Source organism: Emydura macquarii, unplaced genomic scaffold, assembly GCF_026122565.2.
Source record: "Emydura macquarii macquarii isolate MOO-44397 ecotype Brisbane River unplaced genomic scaffold, CSIRO-AGI_Emac_v2 contig_2681, whole genome shotgun sequence".
Lineage (NCBI taxonomy): Eukaryota > Metazoa > Chordata > Testudines > Chelidae > Emydura > Emydura macquarii.
In genome coordinates, this window is record NW_027132818.1 from 1,851,596 (window position 1) to 1,874,970 (window position 23,375).

The following is a 23,375-nucleotide window of genomic DNA, read 5'->3' on the forward strand; positions in this document are numbered from 1 at the left end:
GGGGCCACCCAGCGTGGGTTTGCCTGAGACGCAGGTCCCTGAGCCCTCGGCCGAGGGGGGGACGGAGGCGTGGGCGTGGCCATGAGGGCGCGTGCTGCAGTTTCGACGGCCCTTGCAGGGGCACTCCCCCACCCCCAGGAGTTGGGGGAGGCTCCCTGCGTGGAGACGCCGGTGCCGGAGTAATCTCCATGGCACGTGGCTGGGGTGTCTCCTTGATCTCTCCTTGCTGTCCCAGTAGCAGGGAGGAGTCCATAGGTGCGGCCTCAGGCTGCATTTTCTTCTTAAGCACCTTCAGCCTCAGTGCCGGTGCTGAAGGAGCACTCTGCACTGACGACACACTCGGTGCCGTTGGGGACTGTGATGGTTCAGATGCTGGCCGGAGCGTAGACTCCATCAAGATGGCCTTCAGCCTGGCGTCTCTCTCTTTCTGTGTCCAGGGCTTGAAGGCCTAGTAGATCCGGCACTTGTCTCGTCTGTGAGGATCACTCACGGGAAAGGCTTTAGCGCAGAGGTCACAGCTTTTAAAGCCTGTAGAGCCAGGCATGGCTCAGTCAGAATGCCAAGGGTACTTACACTAATTACTTAACTAACTGTTTACAACTACTTAACACTAACTTCAAAGAAGAGTCAAATAACAGGCTAGGGTACAAATGCTACTTGCAGACACCAAGGGGCAGTAGTTCCAGCAACCGTCACAGCGGAAAGAAAGAACTGGGGGCCCGCGGGGCCAGCAGCGCCCTTTATACCACGACATGAGTGCGGGACTCCAGGGGGCACCTGAGCTGGGGCTTGCTAAGGAAAAAAGTTCCGGGAATCTGTGCACGGGGCGCGCACACACCTATATTGGAATGCATATGAGCAATCACTCGAAGATAGAAGCTAACTCCTCGCCCAAAACATGCCGCTTTTATGAGGAGCTGCATGCAATTCTTAGCAGGAACCCCACCACTTTGCCACCATGCAGCATTGATACCTCCGAAGAATCCCAATCCAGGATGAATGAGGAGGACTCTGTGGACAAGGAGGAGAGCAGGGTGCAGGAGAGTGGGGTATCCATTCTCCCTGAGAGCCTGGACCTGTTTGTTACCCCAGAGCAGTCCAGCCACACACAAGACAGCGGGACTGATCGAGATGCAGGGGAAATGCACATCTGGTGAGTGCGTGGGGCAAATCTTTTTTTTTTTTTTTTTTTGCAGTTATGTCCCCAGTTCAGCTTCTTAAAAGTAGTTTGTGATTTTGAGGGGAGAGTCTTACTGGGTGGTGGCAAACTTCAGTGGAGGGTTACTCCCGGAACAGACTATTTATGTGCAGAGGTATGCTCCGAGAATCCTCTGTGGATCTCTCAAGGAAACTTTCATGTAGGTAATCTGCTAACCTTTGCAGAAGGTTTCTGGGGTGGGCAGCCTTATTTCTTCCGCCATGGTAGGATACTTTGCCCTGCCACTCTGCTATTAAATGAGCAGGCATCATCGCGGAACACAGCATAGCAGCATAAGAGCCAGGCCTGTACCCCAATGCTTGCACCAAATTTTCCCTTTCCGCCTGCGTTACACTCAGGAGACTGATAGCACACAGTCACCTAGGGAAGATGGCACAAGTTTAAAGTACCCAACCAATACAGTCACTCTGTTTTATTCCTCTGCCATAGACAGGGTCCCTGGGTGCCTCCCCAAGACTATTCCTGGTCCCAGTAGTTGTAATGGGCATTATAGGTCAGGACACTGGTTGCCCTATGTTTTCTGCCACTATAATTCACCCGCAGTGTCCTCTAATCTGTTCTGCCCTTCCTCCTCCCAGACTGGTCTTTGGCATGTAACAGGGGAGCCTGGTGATCCCTCTGCTTGCTCAAGTGCAGATTGTGGATTTTAGTGCTAATGAAGCCTCTCTATAACGTAAGAAGGGGCCACTGCATTTCATGTCTGTAATGTCAGTCCGACCCTTCCAAGATGTACAGAATGGAATGCAGGTTTGGCTTAGCCTTGTGAAAATGGAGTACTTTTTACATTGTAACATTTCCTTTACTATTTTAGGTCAACTAACAATGGCAACTTTGTGCTTTGCTTATCTTACAGTAGACACCTTGGCCTTCAGCCTCCCTTGCCGAACTCCAGCTGAAAGACTTTTCCAGACTAGGAAGCAAGGAAAAAAAAAAAATGCAGGATGACATGTTCAGCAAACTAATGAACACCTCTGCGGCTGCTGACACAGTGCTCAGAGCCTGGAGGATGTCCTTGTTTGAAAAACTAGACATGGAACACAGAAGATCTGCACAGGAGCATGATACGCAACAAGAGATGTTGCGTATTATGAGGGATCAGTCAGACATGCTGAGGCGTCTGGCAGAGCTTCAGGAACAGCAGCAGCAGGACAGACTCCCTCTGCAACCCCTCCAAAACGCTCCGCCACCTACCACTTTGTTATCAGCCTCCACCCCCAAGCGCTTTAGGAGGAGACTGAGCAGGGTGAAGTATGCACTGCACTTCACACCAGTGGAGGCGAGCAGAAGGAAGCAATGGCCCCTTTAAGAACTGCATGCAACCACAGTGACACTTTACAATGTTGTTATCCTCCTTTCCCCCCATTAAAATTGATAACAAATAAAACTTTGTACCATTAAAACACATTTGTCTTTATTCATTCATAGCTTGGGTGGGGAGAGAAGGGGAGGGGGCCACTGGAGTGAGGGTGGGGGGATGGGAAATAAAGACACAGCACAGACTACTGCAGTTCATTGCAAAACCGGTTTTTCAATACTTCCTGAAGCGCTCCATAGTTGACTGTGAGCATAGTGCTGGAATCTGGCTGCTCAGAATTTGCAGCCAGCCTATCAGCCTCCCACAGCCCAATCCTGGGGGAACTTTTCCCCCTTCATTTCACACAAATTATGGCACACAGCACACAGATATAACTGATGGGATGTTCTTTTCACTGATGTCAAGGCTAGTAAGCAGACATTTCCATCTGGCTTTTAAATGGCCAAATGCACATTCCACCACCATTCTGCACTTGCTGAGCCTGTTATTGAAACACTCCTCCTCACTATCCAGGTGGCCAGTATAGGGCTTCATTAGCCAAGGAAGCAAGGGGTAGGCAGGATCCCCCAGGATCACTATTGGCATTTCAACATCCCCAATATTTATTTTTTGGTCAGGGAAGAAAGTGCCTGCCTGCATCTTATTGAACAGACCAGAGTTCCTAAAGACACACACGTCATGCACCTTTCCAGACCACCCCACCCTGATGTTGGTGAAATGTCCCCTGTGATCCACAAGGGCCTGCAACACCATTGAGAAATATCCCTTCCAGTTTATGTACTCTGTGGCAAGGTGGTCAGGTGCTAGAATAGGGATATGCATGCCATCTATTGCCCCCCCAACAGTTTGGGAACTCCACTGCGGCAAACCCATCCACTATGTCCTGCACGTTTCCCAAAGTCACTACCCTTCTTAGCAGAAGCTTATTGATGGCTCTGCACACTTGCATCATAGCAGCTCCAATGGTGGATTTACTGACTCTGAACTGATTCCCATCTGACCAGTAGCAGTCTGGGGTTGCTAGCTTCCACAGAGCGATAGCCACTCACTTCTCCACTGTCAGAGCTGGTCTCAAGCAAGTATTCATGTGCTTCAGGGCTTGGGACAGCGCCGCATAAAGTTCAAAGAAAGTGGCCTTTCGCATACAAAAGTTCTGCAGCCACTGCTAAGCATCCCACTCCTTCATAATGATGCGATCCCACCAACATGTGCTTGTTTCCCGGGACCAGAACTGGCGCTCCATGGACTGAAGATGATGCTTGACAGCTTGCAGAAAACGGGACTCGTTCCGCTTTATGGCTTGTATCAGGGTAGCCTCAGTAACTTTGCTATTTTCTGTGCTGCAGCTCCTCTCTCACATTTGAAAATACTGCAGGATAAGCCATGAGGTATTTGTGATGCTCACAATGATAGAGCCTGCTCAGCTCTGTACTATGTCCCTCCAGGAACGGCATGCATGCGGCATAGAAAAATGGCGCGAAAAAGCATTTGCAGTTTGTTTGGGACAAGGGAGGGGGAAGGAGCACGTTGCATCATGGGAGGATGACAAACTTCCCAAAAGCCTCTGTGGCTAGTTGCACTGTGGGATAGCTACCCACGGTGCAGTGCTATGAATGTCGACCCACGCGTGGCAAGTGGGGACACAAGAGCCTGGTGCAAGGAGTGTGGTGTGATCACACTCCTGCAAATTCTAAAATTTGGCAGGTAAAAGTCGATTTAAAGTAAATTGACTTCAGTCTGCAGTGTAGACATACCCTCAGACTTAGTTTGCTATTGAAAGTAATTGAGGATGGGGTGAGAGAATTCTTCTTATGCAGATATTCACTACACTCTCAAGAAGTGGATGGAAAATGCAGTATAGGAGGGCAAAGTGTGCACAAGTGGTTCCAAAAAAAAAAAGTGTCATTTTACTGATTTCTTCTTCCTCTTTTCAGTTAAAGCTGCATGGGCCACAGCAAAAGCACTTAGCACACACCTAAACTCCCATTGATTTCAATGAACATGCTTCAATCCTTTACTGAATTGGGATCTTAATGCCCATTGAAGTTAATGGAAAGCTTGCCACTGACTTCAATGAACGTTGGATCAGGTCCTACATGATTCTGGATTTCATCTTAGCTATCTGATGTAATTGTTTTGTACTTAGCTAACAACTTAACATAAAAAGTTTGAAGAATTGTGGGGCAAGAATTATTAGTGAAAACTTTTCCAGATTTGTAAATACAGTAGCTGTTTCATTGGTAACTGAAAGGAAATGGATGTCCTTACCCTGGTGGGAATCCCAGCCCGGGCTGCATTTCTCAATTCTTCCACCCCAGACTTGTTAGAGATGACAAGAGCTATCTGTGCACAGCTTGCTGGTTCTTTTGCATAAGCAATAAGTGCTGCAAGGCTTGTACCTCAAATTAAAAAAGAGAAATTCAAGTGATCTTATAACAGGAGTAAACAAGAGTTTACTCACTTGGTGCATTAACTGCCGTTCTCTGAGATGCGTGTCACTATGGGTGATCCACTTCTGGGGCTCATGCACCTCGAGTCCTTGATCAGAGATTTCCATTAACAGTGTCCCTGTGGCCCATGCATGTGCCTTCTCGTGCTGTGCACTGAGGCTATATGGGGATGCATGGGCATATCACCCTCAGTTCCTTCTGCAGTCGAATGTCCCATAGGGAACAGTCCAAAGCAGAGGAGAAGGAAGGTGTGTTGTGGAGCACCCATAGGAGGGCACATCTTAAAGAACCACTTACTACACAAAGTGAGCAACCTCTTCTTCGAGCTACCTCCCTATGGCTGCTCCACTTTAGGTGACTTCCAAGCAGCATCCCCAGAAGGAAGAGGGAGCTTCGGCATTGAGTCTAGAACTGAAGATATCACTGCAGTACCAAGGGCCGCATCAGCTCTGACCGCATGGATTAAAGTGCAATGTTTCAAAAAAATTATGTACTCAAGCCCATGTAGTGGCCCTACATATTTCAGATACTGGCATGTTGTTAAGTAATGCTGTAGATGTTGCTTATGATCTAGTCGAATATGATATCACTCTTTGGGGGATGAATGCCCGTAGGATCACAAGTGGTAATACATCCAGATATTCACCTCAACAATCTGAGCAGGGATCTATCTGTGAAGGAGTTGAAGAGCGTGCATGACTTTTGAGGTTACTTGGTCCTAAGTAAGTAGAAAACCAATGCTCTTCTAGCATCCAGGGTATGAAAACCAGGACTCCTGCAGAGAGCTATGTCGCTTTGGAAAAAGATACTGGTAGATGAATGGATTAGTTAAAACGGAATTCCAACAAAATTTTAGGTAAGAATTTAGGGTGTGGACATAAAGACACTTTGTCCTTGAATACGATTCAGGGGTGTGTGTGGATCTGCCATCAAAGCTCTAATCTCCCTGACCCTACAGGCTGACATGATGGCTACTAAAAAAGCTGGTCTTCATCGATAAATGGGTTTGAATGGAGGTCTCAAAGTAAATGAGTACCGCATTGAAGTGCCAGGTCAGGGTGGGGACTCTAATCTGGGGTTCAAGATTCCCTAAACTAATAAACCTAGATGATACTGGGTGAGCAAATATGCAGAATCCTTTTACCAGAGGAAGAGAGACTGATATTGTTGCCGAATGAACCTTTATCGAACTAACTGATAATCCATTATGACTGAAAAGTGGTACAGATTCAGGCAGGAGGCAGCAACAGCAGCAGCAATGGAAGAATGTCTTCCATTTCTGCAGGTAAGTAGTACATGTTGATCTGTTTCCACCATTCAACATCACCTCTGGCAGTCCCCATCTTTGGAATATACTGCAGAGAACCTGAGTGTCTAGCTCCCTTTCGTAGACCTGTGAGAAGTGTTTGTGGGGGACATTGGGCATGATGTTCTGAATACCTGGGAGGTAGGCCACTGACATTTGGATCTGATGAGCTATGTGCCATATATGGCTGCCTGCTTGTTGATACAGAATATTCAGGATACATTGTCCGTCATGACCCTGGGTTGATTTGCACTGATGAGGGGTAGGAAATGAAGGCAAGTATTCCTAACAGCCATGAGCGCCAACAGATTGGTGTGAAGACTGGTTTCCTGAATCATCTACCTTGAGTTGTGAGGGCACTGAGGCAAGCTCCCCATCCCAACAGCGATGCATCTGTTGTTAAACTTACCGATGGAGCTGGAATGCCCACGCAGACGTAGAGTTGATCTTTCCACCAATCTAGGGAGTTCCTCACATGTAAAGGAACCATCACCTGTCTGTCCAAAGTGTGTCTGACTGGAGAATAGGTTGTTCTGAGCCAACCCTGAAAGCAGCAGAGATGTAGCCTCACAAGATTGTTCATAAAAGGTGCAAGCTGCCATGTGCCCCCCAGACGCTGAAGACAAGTTCCTTATTGTGGTTCAAGGGCTCCCATGAATTACCCACACCAGACCTGACAATGTTACGATCTGTCTAAGGGAAGGTAAGCCTGAACAGAGCAAGGGCTGCCTGGGTGGAAGATAGCACTGCTTTGTATGAGTGATCCTTGTGAAACCCGTTGAAGTACAGGAAGACTAGGGTCACTTCTTGTGGGAGGTAAGAAGCCTCTACCTCCAGGACCTGAGAACATACTTGGGGGCGGAGGAAAGGCCAAAGGGAAGCACTTGGTACTGGAAGTGATCCTGGCCTATAGTTAAAGCACGGATATTTCCTGCATGATGTGTATATCCTAAGGAAACAGGCATCTTGTAGGTCAAGGGCTGAAAACCAATCCCTTTTATGCAGTGAAGGAATTATAGCTGCCAGATTCACCATCCTGAACTTTTGAGACTTTACACTTGTTTAGAAGTCTTAGATCCAAGATCAGTCTCCACTCTCTGTCCTCCTTTGGCACATGGAAATACTTGGAGTAAAACCTTTGCCCTTGGGAGGAGGGGGAGTGGGGCGGACAGACTACCTCCTTCCATTGCTCCTAATAAAAAGAAAACGCGCTTTTTTTTGTCTCAATAAACGCTTGTGAGAGGGGGTTCTTGAAGAGGGATAGAGAAGAGGAGTAGTGATGTAAAATGGATGGTATAGCCTGATGTGACCTCTATGACCCACTTGTCTGTAGTGATCTGCCTCCAAGCATGTTGGAAATGGGAAAGGCCGTCTCTAAAGGGCGGGTGGCAGGAGGTGGACAAATGGACGCAGCTGTAAAACCAAAGATGCAGAAAGATTCCATCCCTCAACCAACCCATCAAAACGGTTGCTTTGAAGATGACTGGATGGTGGTAGAGAGTGGGTGGATGTCTTTTCCCCTTGGTGGATCTGTGGAATCCTGAGACCAGAGCAGGATGTGATCTCTGGGCAGTCTGTGACCAACTAAACCTTCTCGTAGGTGTAGGTGTATATATACCCAGGAATTGTAAAGTAGCCTTAGAGTTCTTCAGTACGTGTAAGGACTTCTCCATGGACTCTGAGAAAAGCTTACGACTGTCAAAGGGAAGGTCTTCAACAATGTTCTATACTTCTTTTGGAAACGGCAAGTGTTGGAGCCATGTGACCATATGCATCACTACCACTGTGGAGATGGACTTGGTGGCTATGTCTGCAGCATCCAAGGATGCTTGAAGAGCAGTTCTGGCCAATAATTGGCACCCTCAGACGGTGGACTGGAATTGCTCCCTATGTTCTTGTGGGACAGGATCAATACAGACCATATATCTATGATAGTTTTTAAAATTATATTTGGCCACGACCACCTGATAAGTTTGTGATCATGAACTGCAGTGTTACTGATTAGCAGCACTTCCATCCAAAGAGGTCCAGTCTCTTTTGGTCTTTGTTATATGGGGTAGAATTGGAAAAGTCTTGCCTACCCTACTTATTCATCTACAACCTAGGAGCCAGGAGAAGAACCAAAAAAAAAAAAAAAAAAAAAAGCCAGAATCCTGGGAGGGAGAAGGAAGGAAGAGAGACATATACTACTACTACTTATCCACCCACTTATGCGTTGTCAGAATGGTGGCAGGTGTTTGCCACACGACCTTAGCTGGATCCAGGAGCCCCACGCTAACAGATAATGCCATCCCGGAGGGTGTTGCTGACTCATTAATAGGTAATGCCACCCCTGGAGGGTGTTGCCAACAATTTATGTTGAGCGTCCTTGATCTCTGAGTGCAATTTGAAGAGTGCCAACTACCTTCTTTATGAGGTTCTTGAAATTGCTGAAACTCATCAGCCACTAAAGGTGGCACAAGCATAACCGCCTCATCTGAAGAAGAAGATGAAATAGGTATTTGAGGAGTGGCCTCTGCCCTGGCCTCCTGCTCTTCCAATGTCTCCTCTGGGGGGAGAAGAGGGCTAATATGGGATGAGAGGACTGTGCAACTCTGGCCTCCTATGAGGTGGCACTGGTGGTCTGGTGAGTTTTTGCCAATAAGCAGCCCAGGGGTCCCAGGATGGCCATTGGTGGGGTCCCATATGGGAATAGGGGTGGCAGGCAGAGTTGGTTCCATCATCCTTTATGACAAGTGCGATCTTCCTTATGGCTATCAAATAATGGGTTCCTGAAAGGAGATGTTGGAGAATGCTGAGCAGAACCCTGAACCTCCTTCATCCTCAATATCGTCCAATGGAGGAGCATCCACAGAAAAGGGCGGAGAGTCCTGCAGTACTGGAGCATGATGGTCTGGAGAGCAGGGTCTTGGTACATGGAGATTCTCAGCACTCATGGAGGAGTGAATACTCCAGTTCATCCATTACAAACAAGTCTTTCGTGTATTCAAAGTCTTGTGGTGATGAGTAGGGGATTGGTACTGACGAAGTACCAGAGGACATAGTAGCCAAAGGCAAGAGTGCTATCAACGGTGGGTGTACTGATGTAGGCGCAGATGGTGTTTGGCATAGTTGCTTTCTCTTTACAGAGATGCCAAATGGATAGATACCAACACCCAGACAGTGCCAGTCTGAAGCACTTACGCTTGCCCACCTTGTCCCTGACTGAGAGTGCAAAGGCCCTGTTGGCATAGTGCCTCTACTTCATACTCCAGGACCTTCCAGCCCTGCCAGTACCAGAGGAGGGGTCCTGCAACTCAATGGTACCAAGTCAAGAGGTTGATGTTTCTGAGACTGTATATCTGGCTGGAAACCTGGGCTTTTTTGGAGCTGGCTCCTTAAGATGAGCCTCCATGCCTCTCTTTTTGGAAGTCTTTCCTGAAGCCTCCAGTCAATCCTCACCAACTAACTATAACAATCAACTATACTAACTAATAGTAACAAAACTATAGAAAAGTAGAATACAAGACAGCTGAAGCATGCTCAAGGTGGACACCCTAAGGATCCATCTCAGGCCAACGTAGGTAAGAAGTAACTGAGCCCGGTTCTCCCATGCATCCCTATGTGGCCTTGGTGTCTGGCATGAGGAGGCACAGGGCACATGCATGGGCTGAATGGACACTGCTCACACTTAATCACTGATCAAGAGTTCAAGAGGCACATATGCACCTGAAGTGGAACACCCATAGGGACACAACTCAAAGAAGAATATCTGTTACAAAGAGACATGATTTGTGTTCATAATTCCTTACAACTAAATACAACAAATTGTGTAGTTGGGATCGGAGACGGGGTGTACAAGCCCTGCACTGGTCCGGCCAGGATTAATCCCACTCTGTGCTGCGCCCCCTCGGCTCTACTGGGTATGCTTTACCTGCAGCCTCAGTACAAAAGAGCAGCCCAGCTCAGTTGGGGTGGACTACTGTGACGTGCCTTGGAGTGGCCTGAGCCCCAGATCATGTAAGCCGAGAGCACCACAACCCAGGTGGACGCCACACTCCTCGAAGGAGGTCCAAAGGGAACAGAGTCGCCAGGAGCTGCAGCAGCCAATGATCCCAGAGAGACCCGGGAAAGCTATAGACTTCGCCACCGGGGAAAAGGGTAGGAAGTAGCTGAGGGGACTTAAACTTTGCTACAGTGGGGGGATCAGGGAACCGGCTGGCAGTGTTTCAAGAGGATTCCCGCTGACTCAGTGGTGAATCACTGCCAGGGCTATGGGCTGGAGCTCAGGGGAGTGTCTGAGCCCCCCTACTCTAGGTGTCCCACCCCTCTAAGTGGCGCCCTACACCCCAATGTACCAGTAGGCCACAGTACCCCACAGAGGAGGGTGACCTAATTGGCTCCAGCAATTAGGCCTCGCTACCCTGACCAAAAGGGCTGCTCTAGTGAATCTGGTCAATAGGCCATACAGCCCAGACTGCAAGGGCAGCCACATTGACCTGGGCCACTAGGCCAGACAAGCCTGAAACACAGGGTGGGGAGTTAGACTCAACCTTGTACACCCTGCAACAGGGTCCACAAAATAAACAATGTTCAGCATGTCCATGGGCTGCCATTAATGAGCCCACAACATTTGTGTAGCCACATCCCTTTCCACAGTGAACAAGCCACAGATACTTATTTCAGGCACAGCACGTAAGCATCCTATTTGCATGCATCATTTCCTTATTGTGCTTGTAAATGTCCACTTATACATCTTAGTTGCATGTGAGAGTTTTACAGGTACAGTAAAGAATGCCTATTGAAAAATACGGCCATTTATCTATATTAACTATGTATTTTAATGCACCAGCATTGTCTTGGCTCTACAGACAACCACTGTCTCAGGAGTGCTGTATCTCACGCACATGCTATTTTTAGAACAACTTTTAAGAATTATTTGCTTACATTCAGGCATTAAAGGATAAACACACCAACTCAACCAGGCATGACTTGGAGTCTAATGGTGGGAAGCCACCCCCGCCCCACCCCGTGTCTCTCTCTGGCTGCATAAGTGTGTCTCCCACCTCTAGGGCACCCTCACATCTTGGAAGCAGTGATGCAGGGGACTTTGCCTCCTGCAGTCCCTGGCCCCCTATGGTGCCCGATTCCTTGCCCTCCCTCAGCCTCCATCTTCTTTCAAGACCCCCTCACTCCCCCGGGTGTTCAGTTGCGTGGCCCTCCAGCCAAGTCACATAAACTCCTTCCAGGGTAGACAAACTAATCCAAATGAAAGTCCAAATGAATATTCAAGATAATAGCCCTTCCATAGCTCCTGTAAGGTTCTTCCTTCATTGTATCCGGCCTGTTAGAAGCCTGGGATAGGGTTGTTTGGCCAAAAAAAAAAAAAAAAAACCCAATATCTCCTCTGCAGTCTCCCCCCAACTAAGCTCCCTCTATCTACTTATAAGGCTTAGCTCCTCCTTCTCTGGCAAGGAGGCAAATATAGTCACACACACCCCCCCCCCCCCGCCCAGGTGCAGAGCATAACTAATGGGTTCTTCCCCTCGCCTTCCAGGATAATGAGGGTTAAGTCCCATCACAATCTGCTTTCAGAACCCCAGGTCCCTGATACTACTGCATGCTACTCTATGTATCCACTCTTGCTCCATTTCCCTATACAGGGATCCAGAGACACATGTCACTGAGCTGAGCTACCCAGCTTTGGGCTACCCAAATCTTACCCCCTTCCACACACCAGAAGCATAATGTTTCAGCTATGTCTGACCCTGACAGATGTGGACAAGAGCACGATTTGCCCTACATGCCCTTTCCATCCATTCCTTGATGCATTTCCTTTGGCATTTCAGCTCCTCAGTTGTGTAATGGCTACGGAATTCCTTTACTATGGAAGGAATGTTGAGCTAAATGATTGTTCTTGTTATTTCATTAACTGGAGACAGTGCATTATTGTTCCCTCACTCCCCAAAAAAGAAAGAAAAACAAAAACCGAACAACTTCAACATTCTAAATATCAAGGGAAAACAAAGCTTGTTGATGAAGTTTTTCCAACAATTTGAAACCAGCTTTCCTGCTGACGGCCCCAAAGTTGGTAAGGTATTGTACAATCTCATAACAGCAAGCAACCAGAAGAGCTCAAATTAACGGGCAAAGCCTGTCCCCTCCTCCAGAGGCACAGATGGCCCCCTATTGCAATTTAGTGCAAGCTCACTACACAGTGCACAGAGCTCAGCTCCCGATGTGCACAAGGAGAATGTGGGGCAAGAGAAGGGTAGGGGGACAGGTGGCACTAATGTTATATAGGTTACTCCAGTGACTATGCTCTATTATTTAAGGGGGGGGATTCACCTCCTTCTCCTATACCTAGCAAAGTTACTGATGGAGGGCATATCTGCTTCCAAATAACCAACAGTTAGGAGTTTTCCATGTGAATGACTTTACTAATTATGAGGGAACAGCCTACTGTTCACACAAATTTCACATATTAAAAAATGAAAAATGTTTAAATGTATAAAAGTAGTAAAAGGATAATGTGGTTGGCAAGATTTCTCCATGTAATGGAAATTCCAGAATAAGTAGGATTAGAGGGGTGAAACAATGCCCTGTTTTGTTTTGTTTTAATTTTTGGCAATCTGTTTTGAATCTCAAAGAGCTTTGAGTCCTTTTCATTCTATCCTGTATTTCACCCCTCTAATCCTACATATTCTGGAATTTCCATTACATGGAGAAATCTTGCCAACCAACCTCATTATCCTTTTACTACTTTTATGTAACTTTAAATATTTTTCAATTTTTATATGTGAAATTTGTATTAAGAATGCGTGCCAGGTACATGGCCTTCAAGACCAAAGTCCTGTTTACTCATACCACAGTCAGAGCAAACTTCCCCCCACCACCATAGCAAGCTGTCTCAGACTTGACTTGCCTGAAGAGATCTCCTCTATGGGGCAAGTATAGTTCAGTCTCCATGTGTACTCAATCTCTCTTGAGGGCTTGTTTACACTTGAACCACTACAATGGCACAGTTGCAGCTGTAGCACTTCAATGTAGACACTCACTACAGCGACAGGAGGGGTTCTTCCATCACTATAATTAATTCTCCTCCCTGAGAGGCAGTGGCTATGCCTTCCATTGACCAAACACAGTATATGTTGGGAGTTAGGGTGGCTTAACAATGTTGCTCAAGGGTGTGTATTTTTTCCCCACCGCTGAGCGACATAGCTGGGTCAATCTAATTTTCTAATGTAGATCAACCCGGAGAGTGACAGTAGGGGTACCATCTAGTGCCAACTATGGTGGTGGTTTCATTGATTTGTTTCTATCAACTGAGAATCAAACAAAGCACCAATTTAGTTCACCAACTGATGTGGGCCAGATTTGATCTGGCAAGGTAGCGACTATGTGTTATCGTCACTTGAGCAATCTAATCCTCTTATTTTTCATCAAAGCGTTTGGACACATGAAGACACTATCTGCTTTAACAAACACCCAAATGGAAAAGGGCTAAAGAATTTGTGAACTGTCCAGTATTCAACAGGGTCAGCTGCCTCCCACATGCCCCCTGGTGGTCACGGGTGGCTCTTTGGTCCCCTGCCTCAGTTTCCCCTCTTGGATACTCAATAACTCAAAAAAAGGCTTTCATGTGTCCAATAACAGCCCATCCTGGGATCTGGTTTTATTAACAGAGTTCCAAACAAGTGCAAAAAAGTCTTCCACTGAGCCTTAAGTTGGGCACAGCTCCTTCTCCCAGAGGTATTGTCTCTTCCTTTGTTCTTAGAGACACTGTAGAAGACCAGGCCCGGCCTGCCTTGCATTCTTGGCCTTCTCCAAAAAAGGAAAATGCAGCTTCCAGCTGGGTCTTTCTATTCAGTGCCAAGTCCCTTGCTCAAGGACCACTACAGGAGACTTCCCTCCTTGCAGCTTCACTCTGCAGTCCCCCATTGGCTGTCCCCAAGTCAATTTTTCTCTCCTCCCAGGGGCTTGGTTTAGTCAAATGACAAGCTGTCATGTGACTAATTCATTCTCTCCACCTGGGGAGGCAAATCAACTGTGTAACAGGTGGGCTGAGAGACTTATCTCCCTTAAGAAGGGCCAGCCACTCTGTTACCCACTAGTAAATGTTTTTCATTGGCTAGAATAGAACATCTTTTTGACCTTGGGTTAAATTCAGTCCCAGTTTAAGGTGCAACTCCAGTGAAGTAAATGGAGATGCATACACCTACAGCAGGACTGAATTTGGCCTTTCATGTGTTGGGGAAGTCTTCCTGTTCAATGAAAAATGCAAAAACTCACCTGTTCCAGAAATGAGAACAGCTACTTTCACTTTGCTTTTTTTGGGCTTGACGTAGAGATGCCTGTCCACATCAGCAGCATTCTGCAGAAACCGAGATCTATTTAACTGCAAAACTTTAAGGAGATTCTTGACTCTGTGATGAGAAGATCCTTCAGAGTAAAATATCAAAATAGTTTATTCTAATGCAAAAGTATTATAAGCAAACCGATCAGGGATAATTTATGCCAACATCAACACTTATCCAATATTTGAAATATGGAAATGAATAACTTAATTAATCCCATTGAGTTCATGTATAAAATTACTCACATGTAACAGTTTGCAAGACTGGGACTTAAAATAGTAAAAACCTATTAACTGATCTTTTCCATTCTATATCAAACCTTTTATATCTTGCCTACCCTCCCTCCCAACCTCATACTGCCCCACATGGGATGCTAAAAGTGATCTCAATTGAACCAAGAATTCCTTGCATCTTCCTCACTAAAACTGCTGCTTGAGGATCATAAAGGGCATGGTCAAAGACTCACCGCATGCACACCCAGTGGATGGAGTGTCACCTAACTGGGGATGATCTAGCTACCAGCTGGCAGACACACAAGCATGTAACAGTAGCCTTCTTCTATCCTCAATCTTTGCACAAAAATAACTACTGCTGCATTCATATGGAAGTTCTGTTGACAAAATGCTGGTAAAATAGGATCCACAGAAATAATTATTTTATTGCAGTCATAATATTAGAGTACTTATGCCTATAGATGCTAGTGGGAATGGCTTAAGTATCAAGCAGTTTGTATCTGTCCACTGACTAATATCCATCTCTAACAGCAAATTACCTCTCACTTGATCTATATTTAAGAATGAAGGATCCAATTCTGCAGGGTGCTGAGTGCCCTCAAATCCCACTGAGTTGAGGGGAAGTGCATGTGAAAGCATGATGTCTTTTAAGTGCTCAGAACCTTACAGGATTGGATCCTTAATGACCTACTTTGTGTCAGTATACAGCTTAAACAGGACATCTCTAAGGGCCTGGTCCAAACCCCATTTAAGTCAATGAAAGGCTTTTCATTATTTCAGTGAATGGAATTCCATTTTTTCTTATTTCAAGTTAAAAGGCCCAGTAACCTGTACATCCTGGGACTATATTCCCAATCAGCCATGCTTCCTCATGTCTCTGTACATCCTTCAGAACCTGCTGAGCCAGTTCCTTCTCTACTATCAAGACAGCACCGATCCCGCAATTAAACGTTCGGGCCATCTCCTCTTCTGAGAGGTTCCCCTCTTTTTGGAGCCAGGAGAAGATTTCAGGTATCTGCCAACTATGAGCATCTGAAAATGGTTGAAATAGTTATAGATCAGCTAAAGTGTTGTATAATCACTAATATCCTCTACATTTTAAAAGCATTGGGCAGCTAACTTCTTGTACAACTCCCTTTAAAGTTTATGGGAGCTGCATTGCTAATGCCTTTGCACAGCCTATTGAAAACAGACTGCTGTAGATGAGCAGTGGTAGATTAAAGTGAAATTTGTCCGAGTTCAATCATAAATGCGAAGCTCCAGTCCTACTGTGGAAAGTGCAGGGGTTGTTGACCTAAGATTGAACCACTTGTGCAGCACAACGCAAGCAAAATGACTGAATTCAGGAGAGGAGTTCGCTACAGACCAGTGGTTCCCAAACTTTTTAATAAGGCAACCCACCAAATGCACTCTTTTTTGTGACATACCATTACATCTATGCACCCTCCACCCTGGCACCACAACCCTAATATCAGTCCAGTGTGGACGGAAGTTGAGGAAAAGGGAGTTACTGGGTGAGCCCACTCCACACTGCCGCGGTGGTTCCTGTCCCACAGGGCGAGACCAGGGATTGTGACCTGGTGCACAGGGATGTAGTGTTACTCCAGTTTGGGGAGGGACAGCCAGGCCAAACTGGAGTGGCGCTGCGACCCCATGTCAGGTCACAATGCCCAGGGCAGGAAGCTGGGTCAAGCACCATGGGACAGGAGCCACTGCTGCAGTGAAAGTGTGGGGGCAGGGCTGCTTTCCAACCCTCAAGATCTCCCCTCTGCACCAGACTGGAAGAAGTGTCTATTTACCTAGAGCCCCATGCCCCATCTAGAACCTTCCCACAGGACCCAGCAGCGGATCAGGACCCATCATTTGGGAACCACCACCTCAGACTTTACAATGGATAATTATGTGCACGAGAGGCTGAGTCAGTGCTGCTGAGTCAGTGGTCAGCATACTTTGTAGAGCACCCAACTAATCTTCCCCTAAGGCTCCTCAGGACCACTATAATAGTGGTCGTAGCCTGGCATGGCCATCTCATGTTCCCATTTGAACACTTAATAACCTTTAAAACTTGACTGTAAGGTGAGAAACCCAGAATTAACTTTAATTAACTCCTACTGTCCACTCTCAAGCTGAAATCGGGCAAAAGAAAGTTTTAGATAGAATATTCTAATTGTGATAAGCACTTTTTTAGTGTCTTAATTTACAAACTTGTCTAATTAGCTACAGTTTTGCTAGAACATTTCTCCATTGACAACCCTCCCTTGCTATCTCTCTCCACAGGAAGACAGCTAGAGATTTCTTTTTTAATGAAAGTTTGTCTCCGCGGTCATTTGGTGGCCTATTTTAAACTGCCAGAGCCAACCTGCCATTCTGACATAACTATGTAAAATTCTAATAGCTTTTAAAATTAAGATTTCCTCATCTAATCTTAGATCCTGGCACAACTAAATGAAAATAGTAAACCAGGTTTTCATTTCTTTTCTTTCTATTTTAAAGGACAGAAAATTACACAGACCTCGTGGACTCCGCTGAACACCTATATTTTTAACATCTTGTAATTTATAAATATTTTGTCCAATTTACTTAAACACGGAGAGAAATTTTATCTGAGCTACAGACATCATGTGCTAATTTTATGTCTGATGTTCAATTTCTGTGGACTTTTGGCTGGTGGCCAAAATCAGACTTGTAATGGAAACTGAGATGCATCCCTCCCTATGGAGAAGCTACTGCCTTTCATAACACTGTATTAGATATATATAGACTATGGGCCAGGTGTACAATTTAGCTCCCTTACTAAGCTTTTAAACTGCATACTCAGATTGAACATTGAGAATAGAAGTTATCTTAATGAATTCTTAATCTCCTCCTAAAAACAGATGCGACTTAAAAGCTACACATTTTGCTGACACTTGTTAAAACTATAACACAAACATTTTAAGTAAAACATTTATAGACTACGGCCTTGCATTATGTGTCCATTAAGCGACTCAAATGTCCAAGTACCTATAAATCAGGTACTTAACTTCTGAGGATATGTCTACATTGCAAAAGAACGCTCGCAGCAGCAAATCTCAGAGCCTGGGTCTACAGACTCAGGCTCACACTACAGGCACTAAAAATAGTATTGTAGATATTCCTGCATAGGGTGGAGCATGGGCTCTGAAACCCAGCATGGGGTGTGGGGGGGTGCCTCAGAGCCTGGACTCCTGCCCACAGGGATGTCTACAGTGCTACTTTTAGTGCCATAGCACGTGGCCAAGTCTGTAGCCCCAGGCTCGAGATTCACTGCTGTGGGTTTCCACCCCCCCTTTATGGAATGTAGACATACCCAAAGTGTTCTTAAGACCAGGCCTTTTTTTTTTTTTTTTTAAATCAGGTCCATTCTAGATGTCATTTACATGTAACAGGAAAGGTTCTTTTACACTTACCCAAAACTACACTAAATGATTCAGCTAGGATTCTGGAGATGCTTTCCAGTAACCCCCTGCCAGTGATAGGGGCAAAGGCTTTCACGTGCCCTGAACGAAGGACAGGCAACAAAGCCTTACTGTAGATCTTGGTTGGAGTTAGCAGTAGTTCTCCTGTGATCACAAAAGTTTACAAATCATTAGAGATAAAAATCACTGCAGAAGCATTTTTATCAGGGAATACAAGAAGTGATTCTTTTATCAGCATTCCTCTTGCTCTCTCAGTGACAAAGAAACTATCAAGAATAGCACAGGACAGTGTCACCACACTGTGGGGAAATGAGAAAACGGATGAAGATCTCAGAAACCAAGGAACTGGACCCTTGGATCTAAAATTGGGCTGGTGGCAACCATAACTAGGAAATTCAATCTTGAGTTCTAAAAACCCTGCTAGTGTCTATTTAAGAAAATAACAAAACTGGATTTACTTCCAGGTAGGTTCACCTTTAAAATGCAGATATTATTATACCTAATGTCTGGTCACCACATCCACCAGGTGCTGGAGATGAGTAGTGTAGGGAAGACATTGAGAGAATCTTCCTTACAAGGCTAAAGCTGTGAATCCCAGAAGAAGCTAGTCCAATAATGACATCCCTCTCAGTAATTCTCTCCAGCTGGAGCAGCACATGTTCTCGTTCCAGTGCACCAACTGCAAAGCCAACAAGCTTGTACTCTCCAGGCGAATACATGCCAGACATTTCAGCAGTCTCTCTTCCTAGGCAAAGGAAGAAAGCAGGCAGCGCTAACTGTAAACACCTGCATGACAGGTTTCAAATGGGGAATGTATTTGGTGTAGCTACAAAGACCCAGGCGCAGCCTAAACTGCGCATTTCATAGCAAATTCAAAAAAGTGTTTCTTACTTCGAGGAACCACCGAAAAGCTAGTTAAGCTCAGAGTTACTAAAATGAACAGTGGAAAGGGGGAAAGTATTGCATGAGCGCTGATTTCTGGGACAAAGTCAAAATGATGCCTCTTGGTGAGGGAGGGGGGAGGAGAGTTCCCCACACAGGATATTTTTGTTTGGCAAGGGAATGGAAATTTTTTAGTACATTAAGAATCCAGTGGTTCAAAATCTCACTCCCATTTACACCAGAGTAAGTAAAAAAGGAGAATTTGGCTCAGTGTTTGTGAAAGCTAAATTATGCTGTTTCTCTCTCTACTCTGTACTAATTGCAGTAATAATTTTGTATCAGAACCTTCAAATCCCATACAGAAAGTGAGTGCTCGTACCCAAGAGTGCACATCCTGCCTTTTTACAAGCTTCAGCTATTCCCGCTATGATGGCTTGAGCCACTTCAGTGTCAAGTTTCCCACAGGCAAAGTAGTTGAGAAAGAAGAGGGGCTCTGCTCCCTGAGCCAGGATGTCATTGACACACACGGCAACCAAGTCCTGACCAATGGTATCATGTTTCTTACACATCTGTGCAAACTGTAACAAGACAGTAAGAGAACCAGTTTATAGCTGTAATAGGAAACAAACAGAAAGTCTGACATGGTTTCCATGTCAGAGAAAAGAAAAGCAGACAATCTTCTTATCCCCTGCACTATCCACGCTAGAAATCATAAATGGGAAAGTCTTATGAGATCATCTAGTTCACCTTCTAATTCTGCTGTGCAGTGTTTGTCCCTTCAGTATATTTTTTTAAAATACTGTGTCCAGTCTAGTATTAGATTGTCCTGAATGTGATGGGGCATCCATCAGTTTCCTCAGGATATCCTAGCGACAGTATGTGCCTATCAAGATCCATATAAAATTAATCAAACATGGTTTTGCATTCTGTATTACAGAGTCCATTATCTTCATTTAACAATATAGCAAAGCTTAATGAGCATCATTAAATAACTTTATTCTGTTTTATTAGGTGTAGAGGAGATGAGACTTCCTCCTTCCAGTGATATTTCACGGACCCTCTCGGATAAAGAAGCGTCATCTCATTGTCACTGTTGACAGCTTGAATCCGTTCACTGGAATGTAGGGCCTTGAATGGAACCTTGAAAAAGTCACACTGTTGACTAATATATCTAGCATATAAATATATATCGTGTTAATAATATGTATTTCCTGCACCACCTATATATATAAAAACATATTGCTATTTGCCAGAAGCTGGGAATGGGTGACTGGATGGATCCCTTGATGATTACCTCCCCAATAATATTAAGCAAAAATATTGTAACAGTGATATAGCCTAAACTGCTTATCCCATAATCCTGGTCACTAATGCTAAATATCCCATAATTCCTTGCATTTGCTGAAGTAAGCATTCAGAATGAATGTATCTTGATTTTGACACGTTTCCTATGTCTTAATACAAATTAGGGAAGTACCTTCATGGATAAATACCTGGAATACTAGTATCCAAAATGACAATAAGGAAGGAACAGGACAACAGGTTAGGGAACTGGAGCAAACGGAAGAGTTGGATTTTACTTGATGTGTAAAGAAATGTATAACTTGTAAAACCATATAAATACCACCAGCTGAAATGCGTAACTTGAGGAGCACACTTTCTTTGTAAGATAAATGTAACATCGCTGCATGGGACTGCTCTTCAGAAACTGGTATCATATCAAACCTTTTTCTTGTTCCATACTAATAAACCTGACTGACATTGGTTATTTGGTCTCGAATATATTCCATAATAAAATAATGACCCAAAGTGTGGTCAAGCAATTGACTATACAATTTATCTACGCACACAATGAAATCTTGTTACCTCAAGACTTTTAAATTGCTTTTAAAATTACCATATTGCTTGCATCCATTCACCTCTGCTTCCCAGGACAACTGTTACTGAGGCCTTCTCTAAAGTAAGGAAATGTATACCAAGGTAACTATAAATGTAGTTACATTGGTATAGTTATGGCAGTGCAGTGGTGCCAACCGCTAATGAGGACACAGTGCACTGATGCAAATCAGGGCTTGCAGCAGTGCAACTTACCCTGGTATCTTACAGCTGCACTGGATGAAACTAGCAGAAAAAGTTTTCTGTGTAGGGCTGAATGTTAGGCATGGTCTACACTGGGGAATTGCACTGATATAGCTACACTGGTGTAGCAACTCCAGTGCAAAAGAGCTCAGTACAGAAAGATTGAGAGGAAAACATAAGTAAAGACTCCCATTGGCTTTAATGGGTGCTGGATCAGGCTCACATAAAAAAATCTGGGTTTGGTTTGCAAGCCAGGTCTTTTTCACCCCAGACCCGTGGGGACTCGGAGCACTATGGAGTTAAGTCATTCATCATCTTTTGTTGCACTGTAATGATCCCTCTGGTTCAACTAGCAAGCAGCATTGATGGGCATCAGCTAACTCTTGTCAGGCAAGGAAAGGTCTCAGGAGTGAGGGAATGAAAAAAAGAATTGGGGACAGTCCTCTGCTGATTGGGTGGGAGGAAAAGAGTGGTAACTTGAGGCTTCCCCAGTAAGATTTTTGCTGTAGGGAACATTCAAGAGCAAAAAGATCATCATTCCTGTTCTAGAACGTCTACTTACTTGCAAATACATACGAGCATGGCTCAATTACCTTAAATCTAGGTAGCGCAACATACTTTTGACAGTGAGGCTGTAGGAGGCAGGTGGTGGTGGTGGGTGTAAGACATTCGTTATGAGTGTATGAGCCCAAATATCTATACAGCAATTTTTAGCCTTGCAGCCCAAGACCAAATCAGTTGACCTGGGCCAGCTGCAAGTCTTCTATTCCAGCATAGACGTTCCTGTAGTGTCTTTACAATGCTCAGAGTTGTACGCTGTATAATATGTTGTGCTGTTTTTAAAATTCTCAGCAATTAACATGAGCTCTGGTATGGGCACTCCCGTGGTTACCTGCAGTTTAGTTCCAAGGCCTTTAGTTCGAGATACCAAGATAGGATCATCATAACCAGATGCTTTCAAGTCAAAGCGATCAGTAAAACCTCCCAGTTCTGCATGGCTGCCTGCCAAATACAAAGCCAAGGACAACTTTTAGATAATTCTAGGGAAAAAAACAAGTGTTGCTAGTGAAAATCATTAGAGCTTGGACAACTTATTACTGTTCCAAAAGATTCAACTAGAAACCTGTACAACCATATGAAGTTCAGATCCTGAAATCACTTATTTTATGTTGTCATAACTACTTTTTACTGGCTAAGATTTTGTAAATTATAGTTCATCTACAGCAAAAGTCAATGTGACCAGTATTTATCAACTTATCCCTTGTTAGCTGAGTTTTTAAAGTGGAATAAGGAAGATTAATTATATAACAGAAAGCCTTCCTCAGACAATATGGCTGTTGCTAACAAAAGGCACAGTCTGAACAGCAGACTTCAAATTCAGTGTTCATTAGCAAGATCACAGATACTTATCTGCTTATCATATTCCACTAATACAATATGTGAAGCTGGTACAAAAACTACTATAACCGTGTCCACTGACATAATACATTCTATTAAAAAGCCAGTGGCAAGGTTTATTATACTACAATAGTCTAGTGCAGCAGTACTCAAGTTTTATCAGTTTACATGCTATCTTAAAAAAATTATGTTCCAACAATTCACTTCACAACAAGCACCCATTCCACAAGTTCCCCTTGTCTAATGTATCAAGGTTCAAGCCAGGGATGTAAGGGAATGTCATTCCCCTTGTTTAACTTAAGTGGTTGGTTTAATAAACAAGGAGGCAGAAGAAAATGATAATTCTCTTTGGTAAAGATGATTTAAGTCCTGGTTCAATCAAGAGCAATTGCTTTCTCCTCATTAGTGACACTAATACCAGGTATTTAGCCTGAGCAGAAAGGTCACTCTGCTCATTTCTGAGGAGGAATTCAGGTTTCATTAAAAATAGAAGAAGTCTGCAGAACTGTTTGACCTTACCTGATCTACTACCACTTGCTGTTGGTGGTTCAGACTGATTAATCAAAGCACTGCTGGTTATAGGGTCTACACTTACATCATCATGTATCAGGCCTCTGAAAGGAAAAAAGGGACACATTTGTGGTTATAGTGACATTTTCTGCATAAATGAATCTCATCAATCTCATCAAAGAATCAGAACTATATGAATGGCTTTGGACT

The 23,375-nt window shown here is 44.7% G+C and overlaps 1 protein-coding gene across 7 annotated transcripts in view; it reads right to left on the reverse strand.

Moving 5' to 3' along the window:
- The window catches only part of LOC137164657 (trifunctional purine biosynthetic protein adenosine-3-like), a 60,103-nt gene that overhangs the window by 21,023 nt on the left and 15,705 nt on the right, over positions 1–23,375 (reverse strand). For 2 of the 7 annotated variants that reach the window (XR_010923148.1, XM_067565581.1), the window contains exons 11-18: positions 23,175–23,269; positions 22,150–22,259; positions 19,558–19,756; positions 18,796–19,041; positions 18,288–18,440; positions 15,688–15,891; positions 14,562–14,711; positions 4,803–4,933 (exon numbers count right to left, since the gene is read on the reverse strand). Coding sequence is in view for 5 of the 7 variants with exons in the window: in XM_067565581.1 (XP_067421682.1) it covers positions 4,803–4,933; positions 14,562–14,711; positions 15,688–15,891; positions 18,288–18,440; positions 18,796–19,041; positions 19,558–19,756; positions 22,150–22,259; positions 23,175–23,269 (1,288 nt within the window). In the remaining 2 variants the exon portion in view is untranslated. Of the gene's footprint in view, positions 1–4,802; positions 4,934–6,699; positions 6,835–13,920; positions 14,091–14,264; positions 14,300–14,561; positions 14,712–15,687; positions 15,892–18,287; positions 18,441–18,795; positions 19,042–19,557; positions 19,757–22,149; positions 22,260–23,174; positions 23,270–23,375 lie in introns of those variants that run through there. The other 5 variants (XM_067565582.1, XM_067565583.1, XM_067565584.1 and 2 more) reach the window with 5 other exon arrangements.